This window comes from Neolamprologus brichardi, chromosome 19, assembly GCF_056152115.1.
Source record: "Neolamprologus brichardi isolate AB-2024 chromosome 19, ASM5615211v1, whole genome shotgun sequence".
Lineage (NCBI taxonomy): Eukaryota > Metazoa > Chordata > Actinopteri > Cichliformes > Cichlidae > Neolamprologus > Neolamprologus brichardi.
Genome location: NC_142122.1, coordinates 8063544 through 8086340, shown reverse-complemented (window position 1 = coordinate 8086340; position 22797 = coordinate 8063544). Strand labels below are relative to the sequence as shown.

Genomic DNA, 22797 nt, shown 5'->3' with positions numbered 1-22797 from the left:
AAAAAAAAACTCAACTGGTGCTACACTTTAACACAAAAAGGAAAAAATACTCTTAATATCCGCAAATCCACTTTTACTTTGAAAAACAAACAGACCACATCCGGTGTTGGTCAACGTCCAAATTTCCAACCAAAAAAACATAAAAAGGAAAAAAGAGATAATTTATAATTTCTCTTTAATGTCAAAATAATTAAATTATTTGTTTTCGTGTTTCGGAAATCTCAGTTTTAAAAAAACGAAACTCACTAACCAATAACTTTAAATAAAAAAACATGAAAAAAAAAAACTACTTAGACTAAATTAAAAACTTAAGATGTACACGCTTTCCTAATTGACTATCATTTTAGAAGCTTAGATGTAAATTTGGATGAATAAATTAATCTGCTTATGATAAAGTATATTGGCTGGATGGGCACTTTGTTTGGAACAAATAAATACAATTACAGATCAAACTATTTTCAATTTACAGAGAGGATTACATGAAACAGGATAGCACAATTAATACACATGCAGATGATCATGAAACATATACTAACTTGCTATATTTGCTTTAAATGTATATGTATATATATGTATATTAAAACTCAACCTCCCCCTTGAATTAGTAATTCACCTGCTTCATGTCACCTCAGTTTTGACCCTCAAAACTAAATACAAAATTGTAGTTTATAATTAAATCGCTCACAATTCTAAACACATCCTGAATTTGCAGTTCTCTCTGACATTCCTTATTGAGTACCTTTTATTTTGTGAAATCTTTCACTAGCGTCTTTTTTCATTCACTTAAGTAAAAAATTCTTGCCTTAAAGATGGACCCCCCAATAACCCCAAACTAAAAAACCACAACCACACACACACCAGTTAATTCTTCATGAATTTTAATAGTTGCCTGCTGGATGACAAACACACAGTATTTGCATATTTTATTACACTTTTCACATCTTCTCTGAGATACTTTACATCCTACTGTCTCACTCAGCAGAGCAACATGAAATGTATTTACAGACCACACACCACCACAGTGGACACGATTCACTTCCTCTTTACTTGCACAATGGTCCTTAATGGAGGAGTTGCATGATTGTGGCTAGTGCAAAAAGAAACGCAAAAACATCTACAGAGGCTGACAGCAAACCGTTTCTTAGCTGCTTTTCAATGTCGAGCTGCTGTTTGGTCCGTCAGACAAATACAAACAATTTCTTTCGTATGTTCATCTATGTTCAAGCTCAGCAGGAGGTTTAGTGTCTTTATACACACTGGCCTCAAATCGCAGTAAGATGAGTGTTTCAGCCTGAAGAAATGAGCCTGATTTCAGATCAGCGGTTCACCCTGAGTGGCCTGACCAAGAGTTTTTTTCTAAGGTACCAAATTCATACTACTGAATTCATATTACCAAACTGTGGACAAGTGTCACAGACTAATAACCAAGTATTAGGTGATTTCACTAACCCATCTTCTCATAGGTTAGCTGTCTGAGCCACAGGGCTCTACGCTGTCATCCAGCTGCTCTGTTGCACCAAGTAATGTTAATCCCACACACAACTTCCTGTACTTGGAATGCTCATTAGAACACTGAATGTGTATTCATCTGCAGCTGAAAACAGTCCCCAATAAATACACCATTTCCTCCTGCTTGAGTAAGGTTTTCAATAAATTTCAGTCACCAGAAGTCTTTAAATAAAATATTTTTTTTTTAATGTAATAATATATCTGATGTCTATTTTTAAACATTTAAGAGAGACAACTGGCTCATTATAGGTTCTGGTCTTTAAACAGGCTACAGTGAGGGCGGATGGGTCTGATTTTCATTTTGAGAGCAAAATGAAGCAACACAATCTCCTCCGTTTCTTTGCAAACAGGAAAAAGGCACTCAAAAAAAGTCCATTATGAGCTTTTATCACAGCAACTGCCTTCATCAGTTGCCACAGCTCCTGATAAACACCACATTAGGGTGCTGCTCCTCCCACAATTCTGTGCAACACTTCAAAATGAAAATCAAACCTATGTGTGTGAAGCATGAACGTAGAGTTCAGAGAGATCCCCCATTCAATGATGGAGGCTTAGATGCCTAAAAGTGACTGAACCTAACACTCTTTCAGTTTATAATGATCAGGTTCAAGCAGTCAGACTCTATCCAAAGATTAAATAGTTTTGCATGTACAAGCAGCCATTTTTTTCTGCCTGAGAAACTCAGTCCAGCAGCAGGAATGTATACACCCTTCTTCTACTTACCATCGTAAAGCTACCTAATAAAAGTTATCTCATCTCTGTGGTAAGACTTTTTGCATAGGAGGGGTATCAAAAAGCTATCATTAATCACAAAATATGCATGAATGTGTGTGGGGGACCTCATCAGTGACACCAGCACCTGCTAATCGCAAAAACAAGATCAACTTTTCACACTTTGTTCCCTCTCTCATGTAGTTGGCATTTAGCAATGGTTTTTGATCCTAAAAATTATGTACAGACGTCGCGCTTCCTAAGCGCGCCGCCTGTAAATGTAAAAGAGGATTGCGGCAGCTCCCGTTAACACTGCCAGTAATCCCAGAATAGACGCAGGAGACTGGTGTTCGGACTCGGAGCCTGTGGAGCCGTTCATGTGGTGGGATTCCTGCAAGACATAAAAAGGGGCAAAGATTAAAGTTGCACTGAGGGGATAGTGACACAAATGTTTGTAGTGGACGGAGAAAACTTATCTTCTGTGGTTGTTTATACATGCATGCACGTACGCACACTTATTTTAAGCTCAACAACCGACGTAAAGTGAAACTCTCATGTGCAGTTTAAAGATGTTTATCTCTACAGGTATGTTCATGACATCACTGATTTGCATAACCGTCAGGAAACAGTTTTAACAGAAAGGATCTGATACGCTTGGAGGCGCACTGTACTGCACTAACTGGTAGCAGTTCTTCTTTATGTTTTGGTGTTTGTTGTTTGTATTGGCATTGCCAGACTTATTTTTTGCTTATTTCTCACTTTGAAATCAAGAAACATTAAAAGATGCTAAAGAGCAATCAGCAATTTAAATTCCTCCAGCAGAGCTATAAACTTTTACAGACTTGTATTGCATGATGCACCTCTCCGTCCTCCTTAGCTTGCAGCAGTGAGACTGTTTATAAAAACCTGCTGACACTCGCACATCACAACTACTCTTGTTACCAGTGAAATTACTAACATATAAAGCTTGAAACAATAATGCTCTAGAGCTACTGAGACCATATAACAAGCAGTCAGTCTCTCTGATCTGAGAGTGTAGCTCCTGACTCTAACCTTTTTCTGTATAAGGAGCTCCACTTCCTCCCCAGCTGTCCGAAACAGCTCCACCACGGCTTTGTGTGTCCGGCCTTCTAGCACAGCTCCGTTTATCTAGAAATATTAAAGTTAATAAATAAATAAAAGCTCACTTCCGTGCTGCAGCATATATTTGGTTTCATTTTCTATTAGTGAGCTGTTAAGAGAAAAGGCCACGGTGAATGCATGTCATCTCTTCAAATGTGTCTTTTTCAGTCCAAAGCAAAAACATGACGCTTTTATTACCGAGATGATCTTGTCGCCCTCCTGTAGTCTTCCGTCCTGGCCTGCAGCTCCATCTTCTTTGATTTTAGACACGTATACACCACTGTCATTGTACACATACTGCTGGTCCACGCCCCCAACTATATTGAAACCCAAGCCTCAAAAGAAAACACATTAGTGTAATTAGTATATAATCAAGTTCACCAGAACAGCAGCTGCTGACCCAATCAATAATATTTATCCAAGCAGATCAAAGTTCAAGAGGAAATCTTCCAAAGCTGCACTGCTACTTAGACGAGCAGATTAAAAGCAAGACCAAACTGACAAAATGTTACATAACCGAGTGTAAGCGATACACAAGAGTCTGTAAAATAAATAAACCACTGGTGTCTATGAACGAGCTGTCCATCAGCGTGATAGGGCCGATAACTTTTAAAGATTTTAACACTGGGTCAAAGTGCATAAATCAGCTTTTCCTTTGCAAATAAGGCAGCTGCTAATACTCAGTTGGCCTCGATAACCTACTTCCTCCACTTACGCCACAACGACGCGGAGGTTTGGTCGCTTTTATTTGCAAATTAGCCTTTAGCTTCAGGACACTGAGCACAGCCTGACAGCGATGATTTTTGCTAGCTTTCGCAGCTAGCTAGTGGTGCTATCCACTGGTAACAGTCCCACTAATTATCTCCTTACCAGCCGGTCCTCGCTTCAGCCTTATGGTTTCCACTGTGGAAGAAGTGTCCAGAGAGCCGTTCATTGTGTCCAAACGTCAACCTGGTAAAATAAATCTTCAGAGAAGAGGGACAAACTATTTATCTGAAGGTGAACTCATTGAGGAGTTTCGATTTGCTTTTTGGCCACCACCGGCGCAGACAAAGCTGTAACAGTGCCCCCTGACGGGAAGAGGCGGAACTCCAGGCTGATTTTCGAATTACAGGGCAGGGAGGCAAATCAGAGACAAGTTATTAAAAAATACTCAATATCAGAGTTAATGAGTGAAGGGAATGGGCTGAGGAGGTGCAAGGAGTGCTTTGAGGAGTTGCTGAATAAAAGACATAAAAGAGAAAGAAGGGCAGATGGAGGGCAGTTAGTGAATCAGGAAGTGAAGAGAATTAGTAAGGAGGAAGTGAGAACAGATGTAAAGAGTGGAAAGGGTGTTGGTGACATACCTGTATAGATAGCTAGGCAGTGGAAAAGGTACTGGTACAGATTTCCACGAATAAAGGTGATGTGCAAAGCAGTGTTGATGGACAGGGTGACAAATGAAGTCCGGTAGCAGGCTCTGTGAACGGTGACGTCCACAGATGAGATTGTGAGCCCTACTGAGAGTAGGAGGCCAGTGGAAGAGAGTCTGGAGAGGTGGATGTATGCTCTGGTGTGATAAGAAATTAAAGTGAGTAGAAGCAAGGCAGAATACATGTGTGTGAACGAGAAGGAGACAGGTGTAACAGTGAAGCTGCAAGGGATAGAGGTAGTGAAGGTGGACGAGTTAAATACCTGCAGCCAACCATCCAAAGTAATGGATGGTGCACAAGAGAGCTTAAGAACAAAGTGCAACCAGGGAGAAGTGGGTGGAGAAAAGGAGGGATCGTGGACACATTGGACAAAGGACATGGAATATGGCAGAAAACCCACAGAGAAGGTTCATGAATGTAGTAAAGGAAGATATGTAGAGGGTTAAGATGATCTCTGTGGTGACCCCTAAAGTAACAGTTCTGCTCTCTACCAGGAAATCCTGAAGGAGAACGTCTGGCTATCAGTTTGTGCCCTGAAACTTAAGCTCACTCGGGTTATGTAGCAGCACTGAAAATACCAGAAACTGTTAACCTGGATGGTCTTTCTGCCCACGGCATGAGGCACCCTGTCATTAAGGTTCAATCAGGTTCAACACAAATGGCGGTTACTGCTGTGCAGAACATCAAATCTGATTTTGAGTTTTTCATCTCAGAAATGAGGTAAAAAAATCATCTTGAATGGTGGATGTTTCTGGTCTAAATCCTGTTATAGCTCCAGTAGCAACCAAAACATGATCTGCAATGTGTGGCCCAAAGACAGCCATGAAGACACAAGAAATACATGCAACACATACAAGAGTCCCTCGTGAGTTGCATAAGTAAGCAAAGTGTCCAAGGTTGAAATGTTTTTATTTTGTACTGAGTGGCATAACTGTAGTCAAATCTATTAACATCAGAATCTGGCACTTGCACCACAGGGGGCACGATATATAAATTCAGTCAAACACACAAACTTACACCATCAGTAACACAGGAACTGATTCCCTGGCTTTAGATTCAGAAACACTACGTGGGGTAACCTGTATTTATTATAAGTGCACGTCAGAAGCTCAGGGGAAGTAAACAATCTTCTTCCATCAGTCATTTTTCTTGTTTGTTGCTCCTTTTAATTTATAACCTCAACAGTGTCAGCTCTGGCAACAAACGGAGACCCCATCCCTCCACATTTTCTTTAATACCAGCCTTTAATATGTATTTTTACCATCAGGGTTTTGACTTCAACATGAAATCATAATTCTTTAAATCTTTTCTTGACCCTCCAGCCTGAGAGCTCAGGAGGATTACAGCCGAAGAAAGGACAAGTACACATTCTCTTTATATTACTCTGTGCATTTTAAGAAACCTCATCATTGTTCCACTGTACAGCACGTCTGCAGGCCAGTAGATAAAAAAGAAATGATTTTCAGCATCACACTCTCATGCAATTACAGAGACTTAGAATGATTACATGTAAACGAAAAAAGATACCAGTGGAAAATATTTGAAATGTTTGGGACTTGTCATGCCTTTCTTCTTAGCCTACAATCTTTTCATTAAGTATAAATTAGTTTTTCTCCCAAAAATACCTATTTTAAATGTTTTAAACTCTTTTACCACTAAAAATTCTCATATGTGATCAAAATTAATTGGATTGGAGCAACTATTAAAAAAAGAGAGAAAAGGATTATAGCGTACAGCTGTTCTGTGACAAATGTGCCAGGTAGGCAACAATTGCGCTTTGCAATGCAACCAAGTATTTAAAAAGGATTTCAAATACAGTGGTAAAGTTTGACTCAGGTCGCCTGTACAGCGTGTGCTTCAGCCGTGGGTTCAGATCATGCTCGGGGCAGCGCTGTAGAGGACGAGGTCTCCGCACACTCGCACCAGGTTCACTTCCTCCAGGCCACCGACTCTGTGCTCGTACTCCAACAGGTGTGTGCCGTCCACCGCCACTTTGAACATGTCTTCTTCCACGAGGATCTTCAGCTGTAGGGGACACCAGTTGCTAATTAATTGGTTGGTAGACTGACAGAACGTAGCTAGTATGTGGCTAGAGTCCAGCAACGTGCATAGTATGCCTTATAAGTAACTTTTAATATAAAGATCACAAATAGCTCCTACAAACCATATCTCACCATTTAACATCGGTACTTGTATATTTTCATCATCATATTTTCATCATCTCCTTCTCCTTATGTCTCTGTCCTCCATTATTTCTACACCACCCACTTCTTCCACACCTAAAGCCTCACCTTCTGCACCGAAGTCAGAGCTCTACCACATAAAAATGTGCATAAACATGCTCATTTATGCCCATATCACACTGACATGAAGGAAAAATTCTACTGGTGTAAGCTGAACAAAATCCTTGGTTAAATTCAGGGGCTCTGCTAAATGTCATCTCCCTAATCTAATCAGCTAATTTTAAAAAGAAAGAAAAGAAAAAGATTTTATACTAACTTACCTCAAAACGCTGTCCCTGAACAAATGGAAACCCTCCTTCCCGCTCTTCAGGTCCCCAGTATCCGCCCAAGTTGGAGTTTCTAACAATTGTTTGCTCGTTAAAACGAGGGTTGAAGTGAAAGACTATGTCTGGACCTTTGATAAAGTCAACATTGAACCTGCAAAAAAAAAAACATATAAGCAAAGCATTAGCAGAAAGAAATGCTGCTGCTAATCGGTTTAACATAATATGGTGGTAAACATTTTAAAGAGTATTCCCACAGTGCAAATCATAGATGTGTTTTAAAGGAGACCTATTACACTTCTCTTGATATAACATGGTCATATAAAGGTACAGACGCCTCACCAACCTGCTGTTCAAACAGGGGTAGCCAATCAGAAGCTTAAGGTGTTAAGATTTATCCTATACCAAGGCTCAGTACATGACAAATAAGGATTGTTTTGAACTATTCTACTCTAGAAGCATCCAAGAATAAACATTTGGAGCTGAAAATAAGTATACTAGGTCCCCTTTATTATGTAAGTATGAGTTGAAGGCATCAGGTTTTGGATTGCTATTAGCAGGCACAGATGTTGGATGATTACTGTACCTGTCTGCACAGGGAAGAGGCTCCCCTATTATTGTGATTAAAAGTCGCGGCAATATTCCAGCATGAAGAGGGAGATCGTAGGGCACCATCTGCAAGAAATACTTCCATTTTAAACCATGACAATATATGTACTGTTCTCAGTGTAGATATTAAGTTTATGTGTCACAATGCAATTCAATGATTTCCAAGAAAAATATGCACATATAAAACATTTGATCACTGAGTCTTAAATTGGCAAAACACAGCAGCATGCCTAATGACGTATAATAGAGAATTTTATTTAAGCACTGTTCAAAACTTTGACCCTGCCCACATTCCTACAGCAACACCCAAGTGAGTCATTATGTCCTTCGGTTATTCCAGCACTATTACACAAGTAGCAGTGACGGGTCATGGCAATGACAGAAAAGTACATTCACTATATTTTTACAACAGCTGAGCAAAGTAAAAGAAAACAAAAAAAACCCCCATTTATTATTATCATGCAAACAACTTACAAGTGCGTTTTGATCAAATCATAATTTTATTAGAGATCATAAAAGGCGTCATGATGCCGTAAACATGGGTCAAGTAAAAGTGTAAATTATATCATATTGCACTTAATTAAGACAATACATTGAGCAATTTAGTTGAATATTATGTATATATTGAGTCTTTGGCACTAATCAAACCATATGTTGATTCTGGAAGTGATGTCCTTGTCCAACTGAAAAGCTGAGTTCATTGCTCATTGCTTAATACGGTGGCCTATATCTGGGCTGAAAGACAAGAATACATTTTTCAGAACTACTTCTGAATACTGTATTATTCTGTTTTATATTTGTTTAGCACCCCAGCAGAGCCAAAGAGACAGAAATAATCATCCCAATTCCGCCGTTCTTGAAAAACATAAATAAATACATTAACCCTCCTTCAGCAGCAAAGAAATAAGACTAACTTCCTCCATCCACCACTTACAGGATTATGTTACTCTAAAAGAATTTCACACCAGATGCTCCACTGCACACCAGAGAAGGACACAAGCAGGAAAATGCAGTAAGCAATATTGCATTAAAGTACCAGTACTCACCAGTGTCCCTCCTGGAGCAGCAGGCCCGCCATATGGACCCATAGGCCCCGGACCAGGGCCAAAGGGACCAGGGGCAGCTGGGAAGCCTCCACCTGCTGGTGGTCCCCAAGAACCGGGTGGTATCGGGGGAAAGCCTCCGCTGGGGAATGCAGGGAAAGCACCAGGTCCAGCTGCAGGTGGGAATGCACCCGGACCACCTGGCCCATACATGCCATTGCCTCCTGGCTGGCCACCTGGGAAAGGCACACTTGGATAAGGGCCAGGGGGAGCTCCGGGGCCCGAAGGAAATGGTCCCATTGGGTAAGGAGCAGCGCCTCCAGGTATCTGTCCTGGAGCTCCTTCTGGTGGATACTGCCCAGGGTACTGCCCAGGAGCTCCAGGGCCGGAGGGAAACTGACCTGGAGCTCCTGGTGCAGGTGGATATTGTCCAGGTATCCCAGGACCAGGGGGGAACCCACCAGGTGCTGAAGGAGGTCCAGGGTATTGCCCTGGTGCTCCAGGACCTGAAGGGAAGGGAAACTGCCCTGGTGCCCCTGGGCCAGATGATCCACCGTGGTAGTCGAGCGGAGCAGAGGGCTGGGTGGGGGCTCCAGGAGCTGAACTAGGCCATCCTGGGTTTGAAGGAGGTGCAGGATTGCTAGTGGGGGCAGATGGGTTGTTGTTGCCTATTTTCTTAGCCTGGCTTGTAGTATCATCTCCTAAGGCATCTGCTAGCTATAAAGAAGAGTAAAAGAAAGTGACTTGTACAATAAACCGTAAGCTAATTGAACATAATAAAAATAAAATGTGCATTTGTTTGAACTCACCGAGAAATCATCCATGATCTACAACAAAACAAGAGACACAAGCTTTATTAGGTAGTTATAACAACTGACAATAACAAGTTGTCAAACAGTGGTGGCACACAAAGGCTCTGAGTAACAACACACTCAATATTTCCATCCTCAAAAACCTTTCTGACAAAACTCCACCTCAATGAAAGATTACTAAGACAAGACATACAGATGTTACACTGACTCCAGGCTACAAATCAGGGCAGAGTCACAAAAACTGTCATAAATTAAATTAGAGTTGGCTAGCGAGCTAGCTGGCAGCAGCTAACTGTTAGTTAACGCTGGCTCGTTTGTTTATTTTTAGCTTCATGGTGCCTGAGGAAAAAAACTGCTGAAAGCTAGATTTTGATGCTACCTCGCTAGAAGATGGACTCCTCTCCAAAGAAAGACGGCGGGTAGCAGCGAGGATTTCTTCAGCTGTGGGAACCAGTTAGCTCGCTAACTTAGCCTGCCGAGGTACACAAGTAGAAGCTAACGATTTATCTGCTTTCACAACTACAACTCTTGAAAAGGAGGCACGCACACGCGCTTCACTGATGACGTATTGTGAAGGGTGGGCGCGTTCAAGCTGGAAAACACACAGACAGCCGGTCGCCTTCTATCTTTGTAAGAGCTCTCGCTGGTACAGTTTACTCCCTAACCCCTCAACATCACGACCACACATACCTAAAACAAACCAATAAACTAACCCTAACTAAACACGATTGCAGACCGAACTTTAAAACTCCGTGTCAGCCTGTTAAGGTGTGTCAGGTTTGCCTTCTAAAGCTGGGGAAGACACAGTAAGAGCCAGAAGAAAACTAGTCTAAAGGTTAGGGGACAAATGTCGTCAGTTGTGTTATGTGTATGTATTCTAGGAATTACGGTAAGAAAAGGTCGCTTTCGAGCACAAACCAGCACACAAATTGTTTTGCGTTGTGTGTATATACTAAGTTCTACGGCAAGAGAAACTGACACCCGATTTCAAAACAAAAGCAATCTTAAGGCGAACGTGATTTTAACATTAACCAACACGTTATCAATCATATAAAAATCATAAAAACAAATGCAAATATTACAAAATATCAATTTTACTGTCAATCAAAATTACTGTTTTCTGTTTTCACAGAAGACGTCAGTCTGGTTTTTAATTTTAAAATTAGTCTGTTGGACAGTGGGTTTACTTGTAATGGCTGTACACATCTCTTTAAATGTGATTATAGTTACTATCTGTAATATTCAAATATTTCTGTTATTTGTAATATCACAGTTCTTAAAATAATTTTTATTTCTCCATTGTTATTTATTTCATGATTATATGATTCATAATGGACTCATGTAAATGTGCTGGTTAACCTAGAGATCACTTTTATTTTGAAATCGGGTCTCAATTGCTCTACCGGGATCTCTAGTATATGTGCGCACAACGCAAAACAACTCAATGTTAGCATTAAAAAATTGATGTTATGCTTTAGCGGAAACTGTGTGGAATCTGGTACTCAGCTTTGATTAAAAATAATTACAAATATTCTACATAACATTAAAATATAATAAATTAACAATAGTTTATTATTATACTTTGATTAATAATATTATACTCTGAAGAGACTGAGTCTGTAGACATAAAAGAAAATGGTTTTTATATGATGAATATTGTTCTGAAGTGTGGCCACAGACTTACACAGTTTAATGCAGAGTGTTATTTTATTTATTTGGTGGTAATCCTTTAAATCAGAGTATCAGACTTGCTGAGCTACTGAAAAGGAAATATTTCCTACCACCCTCTATAAAACTACAGAACACTTCTCCTTTTAGTTAGTTTGAAAGCCTCACTTTTATTCCTCCAAACATTGTTTGTCATGTCTTAACATCATTTTTTAAAATAAGTAATCTCACTTTGTTTAAAATAATTACCAAATTAATTTAGTGAAATACTCTGAAGGTTCTAATCATACATTCCAAGTAAAAGCACAAGTAATCATTTCTCAGTTGAGGTCATATTGAGTTAACTACACTGAAACATTATTGATGTCCCAGCAGTATTGTATCTCCTAGGTGGGAATCAATAGGCAGAAGTATCAACTGTTATTAAATAGTAACGAGTATGAGTCGGTTTAACGTAAGACGCTGGATTTCAAACTCAAATTTAACTCTAAATTAGACTGAGCACAGATTTACAGGAAACTTTTGAAGGAGGGGGCGCCTGTATGGGATTGGTCAAACCAGTCACAAGATGATGTGAGGTGGAAAAAAACGAAAAAACACTGAAAGCGTCCCTACCATTCAGAACAGCCGCTGCAGCTCCGGGGGAATTTTTTTTAACTCCACAACAATGGTAAGTTACTCGGTTTTCTTTGCAAGTGAGCTGCTGCGAGCTTCGTCGTTGCGTTTTAATCGTGTGCTGTTGGCAGATGCGGAGTTTATTGAGGAAAAAGTAAGGTCGCAGATTGGCTAGCTTTAGCCTGCTAGCATAGCATTAGTTCCACCCTGTCAAGTCAGCCGTAGCAGAAGTGACGCGTTTCCTGACATGAATTTCAAAATAAAAAACCCAGAACGCTGTGCTGTAAAATAAATTGAAAAATATATTTTAATTTGGGTCATTATTAGCATTTCTTGATCTAAACGAATAAATAAATGGCACAAGTGGCCGAAAAGGTGAAATATGAACCTTTATGTACTGCATATTCTAAATCTCGACACTTTTAAAACTAGATTTTGACACTTAAGTATTAAGAATAAAAAATAAACTAGGACAAAACTAAATATTACCTCTCTTTTATCTTAAAAAATATATAATTACGTTGTAAATAACACAATACTAGGTCCTTATTACAGTTACTCTACACGCTTACCCCTCTAACAGATATACATCTTTTGTTTTTTAAATATTTTTTATTATTTACCTTTCCCTCTGAATTCACACGTTGTCTTTCTATTTTCACACAACATCTGAATCCAGTTTGGATCAAGATTATTTTGTGCTTTGTACGTTTTCACTGTGGTTCTTATCTCCACTAAATTATGAATTTGTAAGACACATAGTCTTAATTTTAGCACTCAATGATTAAAATGTAACTTTCTTGAATATACCACTTATTAAATACAATAACAGTAACAAAAATTAGTCCAAGGTACTTTATATTTTAGTGACTTTTCAATATTAGAAAGAAACCTCAACACTTGGTGACCGTGAGAAAGAAAAGCTCCCTTTTAACAATAAGAAACCTCCAGTGAAACCAAGTTAAAGGAGGGCCAGCCATCTGACATGATCATTTGGGAGGAGGGGAAGGAGACAGAGCAAAAGACAAGCTGTGGAAGAGAGCCAGAGATTAATAATAACTAATGATTAAATGCAAAGTGGTGGATAAACAGAGAGAGTGAATAGAGGTGAATGAATAAGAAATACTCAGTGCATCCCTCAGCAGACTAACTAAACCAGGACTCAGGGTCACCTGATCCAGCCCTACATATATGCTTTATAAAAAAGGAAAGTTTAGAGTCTAATCTTAAAAGTGGACGGGATGTCTGTCTCCTGATTCCAAACAGGTAGCTGGTTCCAAAGAAGAGGGACCTGAAAGGCGAAGGCTTTGTCTCCCATTCTACTTTAAGAAACTTTGGGAACCACAAGTAAATAAGTAGTTTGAGAGTGAATTCTGGAGCCAATCAAGGGAAGCCACTATGGGAGAAATATTGTCTCTCTCTCGCTCTCTCCCTCGTCTCAGTTAACTTAATCAACTGAAACCTTTCCAAGGACATTTTAGAGCAGCCTGATTATAATTCAGGAGAACATTGCAATATATTTAATAATAACAATAGAAAAGAGTAGTTTAAGTTTATGAGGTGTAGTGATGTTTCTTTGGTTTTTGTTTTTAATTGTCAACTAAACATTTGTAGTTTAGGTGTTTAAATGAAGAAAACAAGACATTATTTAGTATGAGGTTAGAGCAAGTTTGTGCATGTTTATATTTTGAAGGCGAAGCTGTTGCACTTCCTGCAGCTGGGCGCGGGTGGCTTGATGCAGCAGTCTGCATTGATGTGCTTCAACACGTCTGGGTTTTGGGAGCTACCTTAACGTTAGCTCGGCTGTTTGTCCAGATGAATCTCATTTCCCTCTGGGTCTTTTGCTGCGTGTCATGGCAGTTCAGCTATCTTCATTAGAGCAATGTTACTGATGTACTGCATAAACACACCGGGTACATTATTAACTGGTGGTTTAAGTTAACTGGCTCTCATTTCCTGGTTGAATTGGCAGCCAAACATGAGCTAGCTGTCATTGACTGGAGGAATTTGAACCAGAAGTAACCCTTCGGCCATCCCCAGCTTTCATTGTCCTGGCTGTCCCTAATCCCTTCCCCATGCATCCTGTTTTTAAAGAGTCCCAGCAGCCACAGACACTCCAGCCTCCTTTTAATCTATGAAGATCTTTCCTTGAGCTCAGTGAAATCCCGACTCCCACCAGCCATCTGTTCTCCAAGGTGTAATTATAGATTTCAGAGAGTCTGAAGAGACTCGTGGAGAGTTTATGTCTTTATGATGGTGTTATGTAATGTTGTGTGTGGACGTGACAAAGGTTCAGAGAAATGAAATCCTGTTCAGGGTGGTGCATTGATTTTTTCATTTAATTTAATCGATTTATTTGTTTTTTGGATGAAATCCTGTGCGTCATATTGGACTTTTGCAGGAAGAGACATGCTGATTATTCGGTGTTCTTAAAAAGCCTCTGTTTTATACACAAGTTATATATAATTTTTTTCCTTTCTTTCTCTATTACACTACTATACACAAACACAGGATAACATATCTCACAAAGACACAGCAAAGTTAAGCAGAGGTCAAGAAGACGTGAAGCTCCTCACGAATTGGCAACACCCGTAGCTTAAAATACAAATCTTTTAAATCCAAAACATGGAGTTTCCGTTTTGAGGTTGGAACTGTAAACATGACAGAAATATTTACATGAAACAAAAATTTGCACCAGCATTGGTGGGTTTTTTTGTTGTTGTTTTTTTTACCCTGGCTCACTAATTCAGGATATAGCTGCTATGGCAAAGTAGTAAATTGCATGAAAACCACTTAAAGCCACAATCTGGGACTCTGCAGCTGTCTTTCTTACCGATAAGCTGTCTTCAAATATTAATTAAAATTAACACATATAGCAGTACATTAGGAGGAATGTAAAATTTCTGCTGATTTCATTTTCTGCTTGAATGTCACAGTGTGTAAGATGCTCTTTATATCTACTACTGCAACTGTGTTTTGTTAGTAATATCACATCAATGCAGTAATAGTGGTGTTTTCTGTTTTCCACTTCATTATTCAATTCAATTCAGTTTTATTTATACAGCATCAAATCACAACAACAGTTGCCTCAAGGCGCTTTATATTGTAAGGTAGACCCTACAATAATACAACAGGTAAAATCATATGAGCACCTATAAGAAGCGCTTTGGCGACAGTGGGAAGGAAAAACTCCCTTTAACAAGAAGAAACCTCCAGCAGACCCATGCATCATGGGAATCCCCCAGCAGTCTGGAACTATTGAGCCACAGTATCATTGACTATATAAAATTATCTACCTCACATCAGGAAAAAGTCAAACATGCATGAATGTTCTGACTTTATCATGGCGCTGCTAGAATATTTGCTTTACAGTACTTTAGGCTGACCCCCTCATGTCTTTATGTTTTGTGAAACGTGAAATGCGTGTGACAGTTTATTGAAATGTGCAAACATGCATGGAATTACAGTATGTAAGGCAAAAACAGAGTTTGTACAATTCCAATGAACATATAGTGAATACTTAATACTGCCTTTATTCTTCAGTCTGAACGCTTTTAGCCAAGCTTTCTTGTGATTTCTTTGAGTAATTTTCAGGAATAGTTCTCCAGGGTTATTGAAAGTTATTCAAAGCTCTTCTTTGAAATCTGCCTGCCTTTTCTTCTGTTCTCTGCCATGATGATCCCACACTGCTTCAGTAATGTTGACGTCTGAGGTCTGGGGATGCCAATCCATGACAGTTCCTTTGGGATCATTGTCATATAAAAAAAACAGCTGTTGCATATCAGTTAATTTCTAGATGGTAGGATCAAAATCTGACACTCTAACACTTTTGACAACATCACCAACACCGTAGCTCCACCGTAGCTGTTTTTGTTAGAAATGGTTTCTTGACAGTCGCCCTTCCACTGAGGCCATTGCTGATCAGGACTGAGTGAAAAGTATGAGGATTCAGGTGAAGGGCCAGATGCATATCTCTGGTCTTGTGTTTCAGGTCGTTGGTGGATTCTTTTCCTGTTTCTTTAAAATACCATTCATCAGCTGTAGATATATGATAGTTCTTTGGTAAGTTGACTGTAATTCCTTCATAGGTGCCCTTTTAAATGCTTGAATGATTAATATGTCAACTGCTTATCACACAAAATAAAAAATAAAGATTCCTCTGAAATCATCAAAAAGCAGAGGAGCTATTTCTCAAGACCAGTTTAAAAAATACAAGAAAGTCTGAATGCTTGGAAGCAAAATATGAATAATAAATGATGGGGGACTCAAGACATTTGCGCACTAATGTAGTTTAATCCAAATGAAAACTACCTTCTCCAAAATAAATAGGCAAACTTTTGTTTAACTTTGCATCAACCCCCAAAGAAGTAATATACAGTTTAATTTGTGTGTCAAGTGACTTGTATATTAAACTGTTAATTTATTTGAAATTCATTTATTTGTTTCCATTGCCTTGTTTTCCCACGCCGGATCAGAGTGAATCACTGGTAGTGTGTGAAGTGGATGAAGATCTGGTTAAAAAGCTGAGGGAGTTTCGTTTCCGGAAGGAGACCAACAATGCAGCGATCATCAGTAAGTCACTGACTCTGAGCAGTGTCTCTCCTGAATTTTTAATCTGAGTCATTAAAATTAGAGTAACTTGAAATTCGTTTTTTGTTTTCCACAAGGGAGCTTTTAATACTCGTAGAGCTTCTAGATTGGTAACTTGTGTGACTCTTGAGATTAAAAAAAGAGTGTCCTCGCCAAGATGGGCAGCAGTTCAGTCAGCAGTGGTTACAATGTAATTGTGAGCATTCTGTGGTTTGACATGGATTGTACTGTTTTCTGTGGTTTGTTGCAGTTAAAGTCAAATGTTATAAATATAGCACAAAAGAAAATGTTCCTGGTATTAACAACTATAAGGTAGCTGCTGTTCTGTATGCAGGAAAGAATGAGTTGCCTCCAAATGCAGCAGGCTGTGTGTATCAAACCTGAGTTTAATCCATCTCTGGATCAAAATGTCAAATGGGATTAGCCGTTTGTTTGCACGACATGGACTCAGACGCAGGGTCACGTTTTAGAGCTTTGCAGCCCAAAATATTGATTTCTACCCCCTCGATCATCATCATTTTTGAAGCACTAAACAACTGCTTGTAAAATGTGACTGTTTTAATGCAGTTTTTATATTCTTGTACCATTCAGTGAAGATTGATAAAGACAAGCAGCTGGTCATTCTGGAGGAAGAGCATAAGGTGAGCTTTATATTACTCTATCTTTCAAATACTTGCAACAATATTTAAAAAATCAGGTTTAAAATGTAAATGTTTAATTAGATAGCAGTGTATGGTTTGAAAGACGTGACGGTGAACTCATTAAGCTCTGACCTGACAGCCTGCCAGGTGCTGGATGTTAGTAGATGATTGCTTTTCTTGATAATGTCAACTGAACTCTTTCTGTTTGTTTTAGGATATTTCTCCTGATGATCTAAAGGACGAGCTGCCAGAGAGACAGCCAAGATATCCTTTGAATAGATCTTATTTTAACAATATTTTGTCAGCATAAAATGAATTATAATCGTTGTAAGCAGCCTGTATGTCGTATGGAACGGTTAGGCAGTGGGTTTGTCTTACATGTGATCTATCTATGTTGGTTAGTTTCAGTCCTTAGCACCAGGAACATTTATCGTCTACAGTTATAAGTACGAACATGACGACGGGCGTGTGTCTTATCCCCTCTGCTTCATCTTCTCCAGCCCCGTGGGTATGAACCTCTCTGAGATTACTTTTTAAATATACGTACACTTAGAGCAAAACTTAGGCAACTACAGTTTGCTAAACTTTTGTCAAAGTTGCTGATTTTGTGTTTGGCAGGTTGCAGACCAGAGCAGCAGATGATGTACGCAGGAAGCAAAAACAAGCTGGTGCAGACTGTCGAACTGACCAAGGTTAGTAAAGGTTTTAAATAAGACTGAGTTTTGATATTTTTCTTTTGTTTCTGTGTTGTTTGTTTTCTATTTTTCAGTATTTTTCCTTTTCTGATTTATTCATAGTTGTATAGCACTTAGGTCAATCCCTGTTGTTTCTAAATGTGCTTATATATAAATTGACTTGACTTTTATGATACACCAGTTTAATGTCACTGCTGACATCAAACTGGTGAAATGGTATAGCCCACTCTAAATGTAACGTGGCTATTTCCTCTACCTATGAAATTATGAGGGCTCAAAAAGAAATAACACAAATTAAAATGTATAAAAATCCATGTGACTTTGAGACCTTGTAAAATTTTAGAAATGCTTAAAACACTGTATTTAAAAAATCAACTAAAGGAGGAGGTAGTTGAGAATATTTTTTGTCCAGATTTGGAATATTTATTTCACAGAATGAGCCAGTGTCATGGGTGTATTTGGTGCAGCTCTTATATTCTTGTATTTGCCACATTAATGTTTAAATTTTAAACTGGTGGTATAAATTTGAATTACTTCTATCAGTTGTGCTAACTGCATAGATCTATCGACGGGCAGTGCAGCCCACCACTGTGGTCCAAACCGAAATATGTCAAGAACTGCTGTGTAGATTGCCATGTGCCATGTAATGTAGTCATATGAAAAAGAAAGTTTCACAGGGTCTGTGTAGCCTTGTGAAAAACGAAGTACTCCCCTACACACAGAGTAAGTGGGGAGTGCTGCTAATCACTTGATTAACCGATAGCAGCAAATCTGGTCAGAGCATGCGATGCTAAGAGAAATTGCAAATAAATTAAGAGCTACATCTCAGTCCATAGAGGCCTCACTATGCATTTCAAATGTTCATCAGAGAAAACTGAAAAAGTATGGCTTGTTTTGAAGGGCTACCAGGAGAAAGCATCTTGTCTCTAAAAAGAACATGGCAGCGCAACTTAGGTCTGCAAAGCAGAATCTAAAGAAATCACAAGACGTCTGGAACAATATCCTTTAGACAGAAAGACACACAAACACCTTGTCCCAGCTGTTAGCACGGCGGTGGAGGGGTGATGATTTGGGCACCTTTCAGTCAGTGGATCTGCACGGTGAACTCCTCTGTATGCCCAAGTATTCTAGAGTCAAATGTGAGGCCATCTGTTCAACAGCTAAAGCTTAACCCAAACTGGGTCATGCAACAGGACAGTGATCCCAACATCAGCAGCAAATCTACAACAGAATGGCTGAAAAAGAAAAGAATCAAGGCGTTGCAATGACCCAGTCAAAGATCAGACCTTAACTAGATTGAAATGCAGGGAAATGTGGGGTGGGAGTTTAAGAGAGCTGTGCATAAACTCATACCTGCAAACTCAATAAACTGAAGCAATGTTGTAAAGAAAAATGGGTAAAAACTCCCCCACAGCCGTGTGAGAAAGTGATAAAGTCCTTCCTTTTCTTTTCAAGGTGTTTGAGATCAGAAACACAGAGGACCTCACAGAGGAATGGCTTAGAGAGAAACTTGGGTTCTTTCGCTAAACCCATCACCTCCTCCAGGGGTCTGGGATACGAGGAGAATCCTGATTGCACAACTCGTGACATCTCTTGGAGACAACACACCACAGTTAACCTTTCCCTCCTCCCTGCATCAGACCTGATTTAAATAGTGTTTGCAGTCGTCTGTTTTAGGCCTGCTCGGTGGCGTTTAACGCTCATTACAACTCATAAGATGCCAGAAGGTGCACACAATTACAAGAGTTTGAATGCTTCTCTGTGACTGCCAACATTTCTGGCACTTACTAAACTTCACCGATCTGGCAGCCTAAAACTGACCATACTGTTTGAAGCAGGTCTGTTATTGTCTCCATACAATCTCTCCATATTCCTCTTATGTGTCTGTTTTGAATTAACGAGGGCTGCCCCCATTAGTCAACCAAAGACTCAAGTCATGATTAATTGACACTGACACTGAGTTATTTGTGCCAGATATTATTGTTGTTTACACAGCTACTCCCTGAGCTCTTTGGCTGATAGTTGCATATTATGAACAGGAAATCTAAAGGGTGGGATTACTTTGAGATAAAGGATAAGTGTTATTACTGTGCTATCACTTTTCTTTCTCAGCCCTCCCTCCTAAAATACACATTTAAATACCTAAATTAATATGACAAACATATAATTGCAACTTCTACTCGACTAAGAAAGTCTTTGTTTGTCGGGGCAGCCCTAGAATTAATGTTCTCATTCCTCTTCAAGTGCAGAAATTGACCATTTCTACAATTCAAAAGAAATTGAACACTTTTTAACAACACTTTCTGTTTCTTCTAGATGTTTACACGCAGAACCTCCTAAGTTTTACCGTTTTATGTTCATTAGATTTTAATAATCTGAGAGTCTTTTTTTTTTTTAAATATTTAGTTATTTCTGGTGTCTCTAGGGTTAGCTAAGTATATACTTTATATTCATTTCATTTCTTTTATTGTGAAAGACAAACTTCCTGCCAGAACCTCGGAACAATCATAGCTACAATTCAGTTTTGTTTTATTCCGTCTCTCCTTTAATCGAGGGCATTTCAGTTATAATTTACAGTAACACTAATACATCTATCTATATGATATGTTTTGCACCTTCTCCTGTGCACAAGAACACAAGCTGGCAGAAGCCCTTGAGTGGTGCTTATTTAGCTGCAGATGTAACCCTGTTAGTCTGTCATCAGTTTTTTAAAAATCTCTGTTTAGAGGAGAGAAAAAAAACAGTGTGAATTGTGGGTAATGCATTTGACCTGCATGTTTATTACAAGAATCCAACACTCCAGGAAAACAATATTTTCCACTGAAACATTCCAGATGTGAACAGTTACACACAAAAACCTCTGTCTCTAGCGACCATGACAGTGATGATTACACTGCATTACACAGGGTGGTAGTTCCCGCCCTCATTTTAATCTACTGGGCGACTCTGTTTAAATGGGTTACTGTGTCTTTAGGGTGATTGTTAGCTCCTATCGTGCATTATAGCTCTTACTGTTATTGGTGTTTATGAATGTCGTGCTTAAATCCGTATGTAAAGCCACGTGAATTGCTTCATGGTTGTCGCAGCCTTGAGAATGACGGCTGCGATTCCTCCAAACGCCAGATGTGCCAGAATTGGCAGGTAAATGACAGCATCTGGCCGATTTACATTCTCCATGCAGACGCAGGATTTGACCGGTGTAGCTTTTTTTTTTTTGAAAGGCTGATATTTATGTATTGAATGTGCCAGCAGCTCATTTTTGTGCCAATGTCTAATATCCTCAGCTCAGCTCAGTCTGTAGTTTTTGTTTACCCAGTTTTTCTTAGCTTTGAGCATTTTTAAAATACATTGTGCTGGAGCACACAGCTCAGACACTTTACAAACGGATGTATTTGGCTTTTCATGCCCCAAAGGGACAGCATTTTTTCCTGGCTTTTGGTTCCCAGCTGAATATTGTCAGTATTTAAGCCAGTGCAACACACTACCCAAAGGATTAGTAGCAGCATGACCAGCCCCAGATAGTTAGAGCTGTATAAGAATGTACTATGCATGTATTGCAGATAATACAGACTGGTTTTATTGTGATAAAACAGGAGTAACCTCAGTAGTAAGTGACCCGAGTAGCAGACTTCTTTTTTTTTTTATAATACTACACATGTCCACTTTTACCCTGAATTATATTGCTGAATTAAAGCCCAGAAATTCTCCAGATAGTGCATGATATTATATTGCTATGGCTACCATACCAAGGCCATGCTGCAAGGCCAAAACCTGTTTTTCTCTGATGGCGTCTTTGCCCTCATAAACAACAGAAACTCTCCCAGAGATCTGGCTCAAAGATGTTTTCATACAATCAAACTGCTCCACGTGCATCATTCGTAAGGGCGGGGTTTTATCCAACAGGAGCAAAGGGGACATAAGTGTAATCACTTGTTTTAATGTCTACTAATAGCAGAAAAACACAAATCCACTAGATTAAATGACCTTTATATGACCTGAAAAACCCTTCAGAAAGTCTGTAAATTCAGGAATATGCACAGCTTGAAATGAACACTGTTTATTCAATGCAATTGAAATGTGCAATGTACTGGGTTAGATGTGAATATATTTATCTTTCTAAATTCTAAAGACCTCTAAAATGTGGAGAGCTACTGTAGAAGAAGTGTATGCTTTAAAGTAAGTAAGCCTTACAGAAGGCTTTACCGATGCTTTCTGAACAGCTACACCAAGTCTCTGACATCGTTTATTTGCACATGAACGCTATAAAAGGTTTGCATCACAGTCGTCAGGTGTGATATCTGAAGTGTGTCCAAACTGACATTCATTTCTCTAAAAGAAAGCCTCTGCTGTTGCTATTTTAAATGGGATGTATAAGAAACTGTCCATTCATCATGTATCAAACTCAGTCTCCCTGATGTAAGGTCCAGTTAACGAAGAGCCCCCTTTGGTTTTGAGCCATGTATCTGGTTATGTCCTGTGGATCTCTAACAGCTTTTATCTTTATGTGGTAAACGCATATAGTTTTTGGCCTCTAGTGGTTTTTTTTGTTTTTTTACTTTAACCTGCAATTGTGTTGTCAGCGCTCGGTGTCCTCTGATTAAATGCCTATTCTATTTTCTTTCCTTTTTACTAAAAAAAACCACCTGAAACATCTGTCATAACCAGCGGCCTCGTGGCATCAGTGAAACTTGAGATATTTGTATTTTCCCATACTTTATAAAAGTGTCTTGTCCTGTTGTCCAAATAAAATGACAGTGATGTTTACCCATGTGTTTCCAGAAACTGCTGTTTTCAAAATGAAATGGTCATATGAGCTTCATCAGAGATGGTCTTGGTGTCTGAACACAGAAAAGTACCATCAGAA

The 22797-nt window shown here is 39.2% G+C and overlaps 3 protein-coding genes across 4 annotated transcripts; 1 reads left to right on the top strand and 2 right to left on the bottom strand.

The window, feature by feature from the left end:
• Positions 1-861: 861 nt before the first annotated feature.
• Positions 862-4406, bottom strand: synj2bp (synaptojanin 2 binding protein). The gene is made up of 4 exons (XM_006798574.3): positions 4213-4406; positions 3541-3677; positions 3274-3369; positions 862-2611 (listed from the first exon to the last, which is right to left on the bottom strand). Exons 1-4 carry the CDS (start codon positions 4274-4276, stop codon positions 2480-2482), a joined length of 429 nt encoding a protein of 142 aa, XP_006798637.2. The 5' UTR covers positions 4277-4406; the 3' UTR covers positions 862-2479.
• Positions 4407-5646: 1240 nt separating this feature from the next.
• Positions 5647-12237, bottom strand: lgals3a (lectin, galactoside binding soluble 3a). 2 transcript variants are annotated; one of them, XM_087832693.1, is made up of 6 exons: positions 12008-12237; positions 9722-9739; positions 8916-9629; positions 7847-7935; positions 7258-7414; positions 5647-6779 (listed from the first exon to the last, which is right to left on the bottom strand). In XM_087832693.1, exons 1-6 carry the CDS (start codon positions 12008-12010, stop codon positions 6624-6626), a joined length of 1137 nt encoding a protein of 378 aa, XP_087688819.1. In that variant the 5' UTR covers positions 12011-12237; the 3' UTR covers positions 5647-6623. The 2 variants fall into 2 exon arrangements, with proteins under 2 accessions (XP_087688819.1, XP_006798636.1); XM_006798573.2 differs by lacking the exon at positions 12008-12237 and adding an exon at positions 10104-10704.
• On the top strand, positions 11830-22697 carry gmfb (glia maturation factor, beta). Its single transcript, XM_087832694.1, has 7 exons — positions 11830-12062; positions 16483-16579; positions 17189-17238; positions 17453-17504; positions 17666-17746; positions 17857-17930; positions 19389-22697. The coding sequence occupies exons 1-7, from the start codon at positions 12060-12062 to the stop codon at positions 19458-19460; spliced, it is 429 nt and encodes a 142-aa protein (XP_087688820.1). The 5' UTR covers positions 11830-12059; the 3' UTR covers positions 19461-22697.
• The last annotated feature ends 100 nt before the right edge of the window (positions 22698-22797 follow it).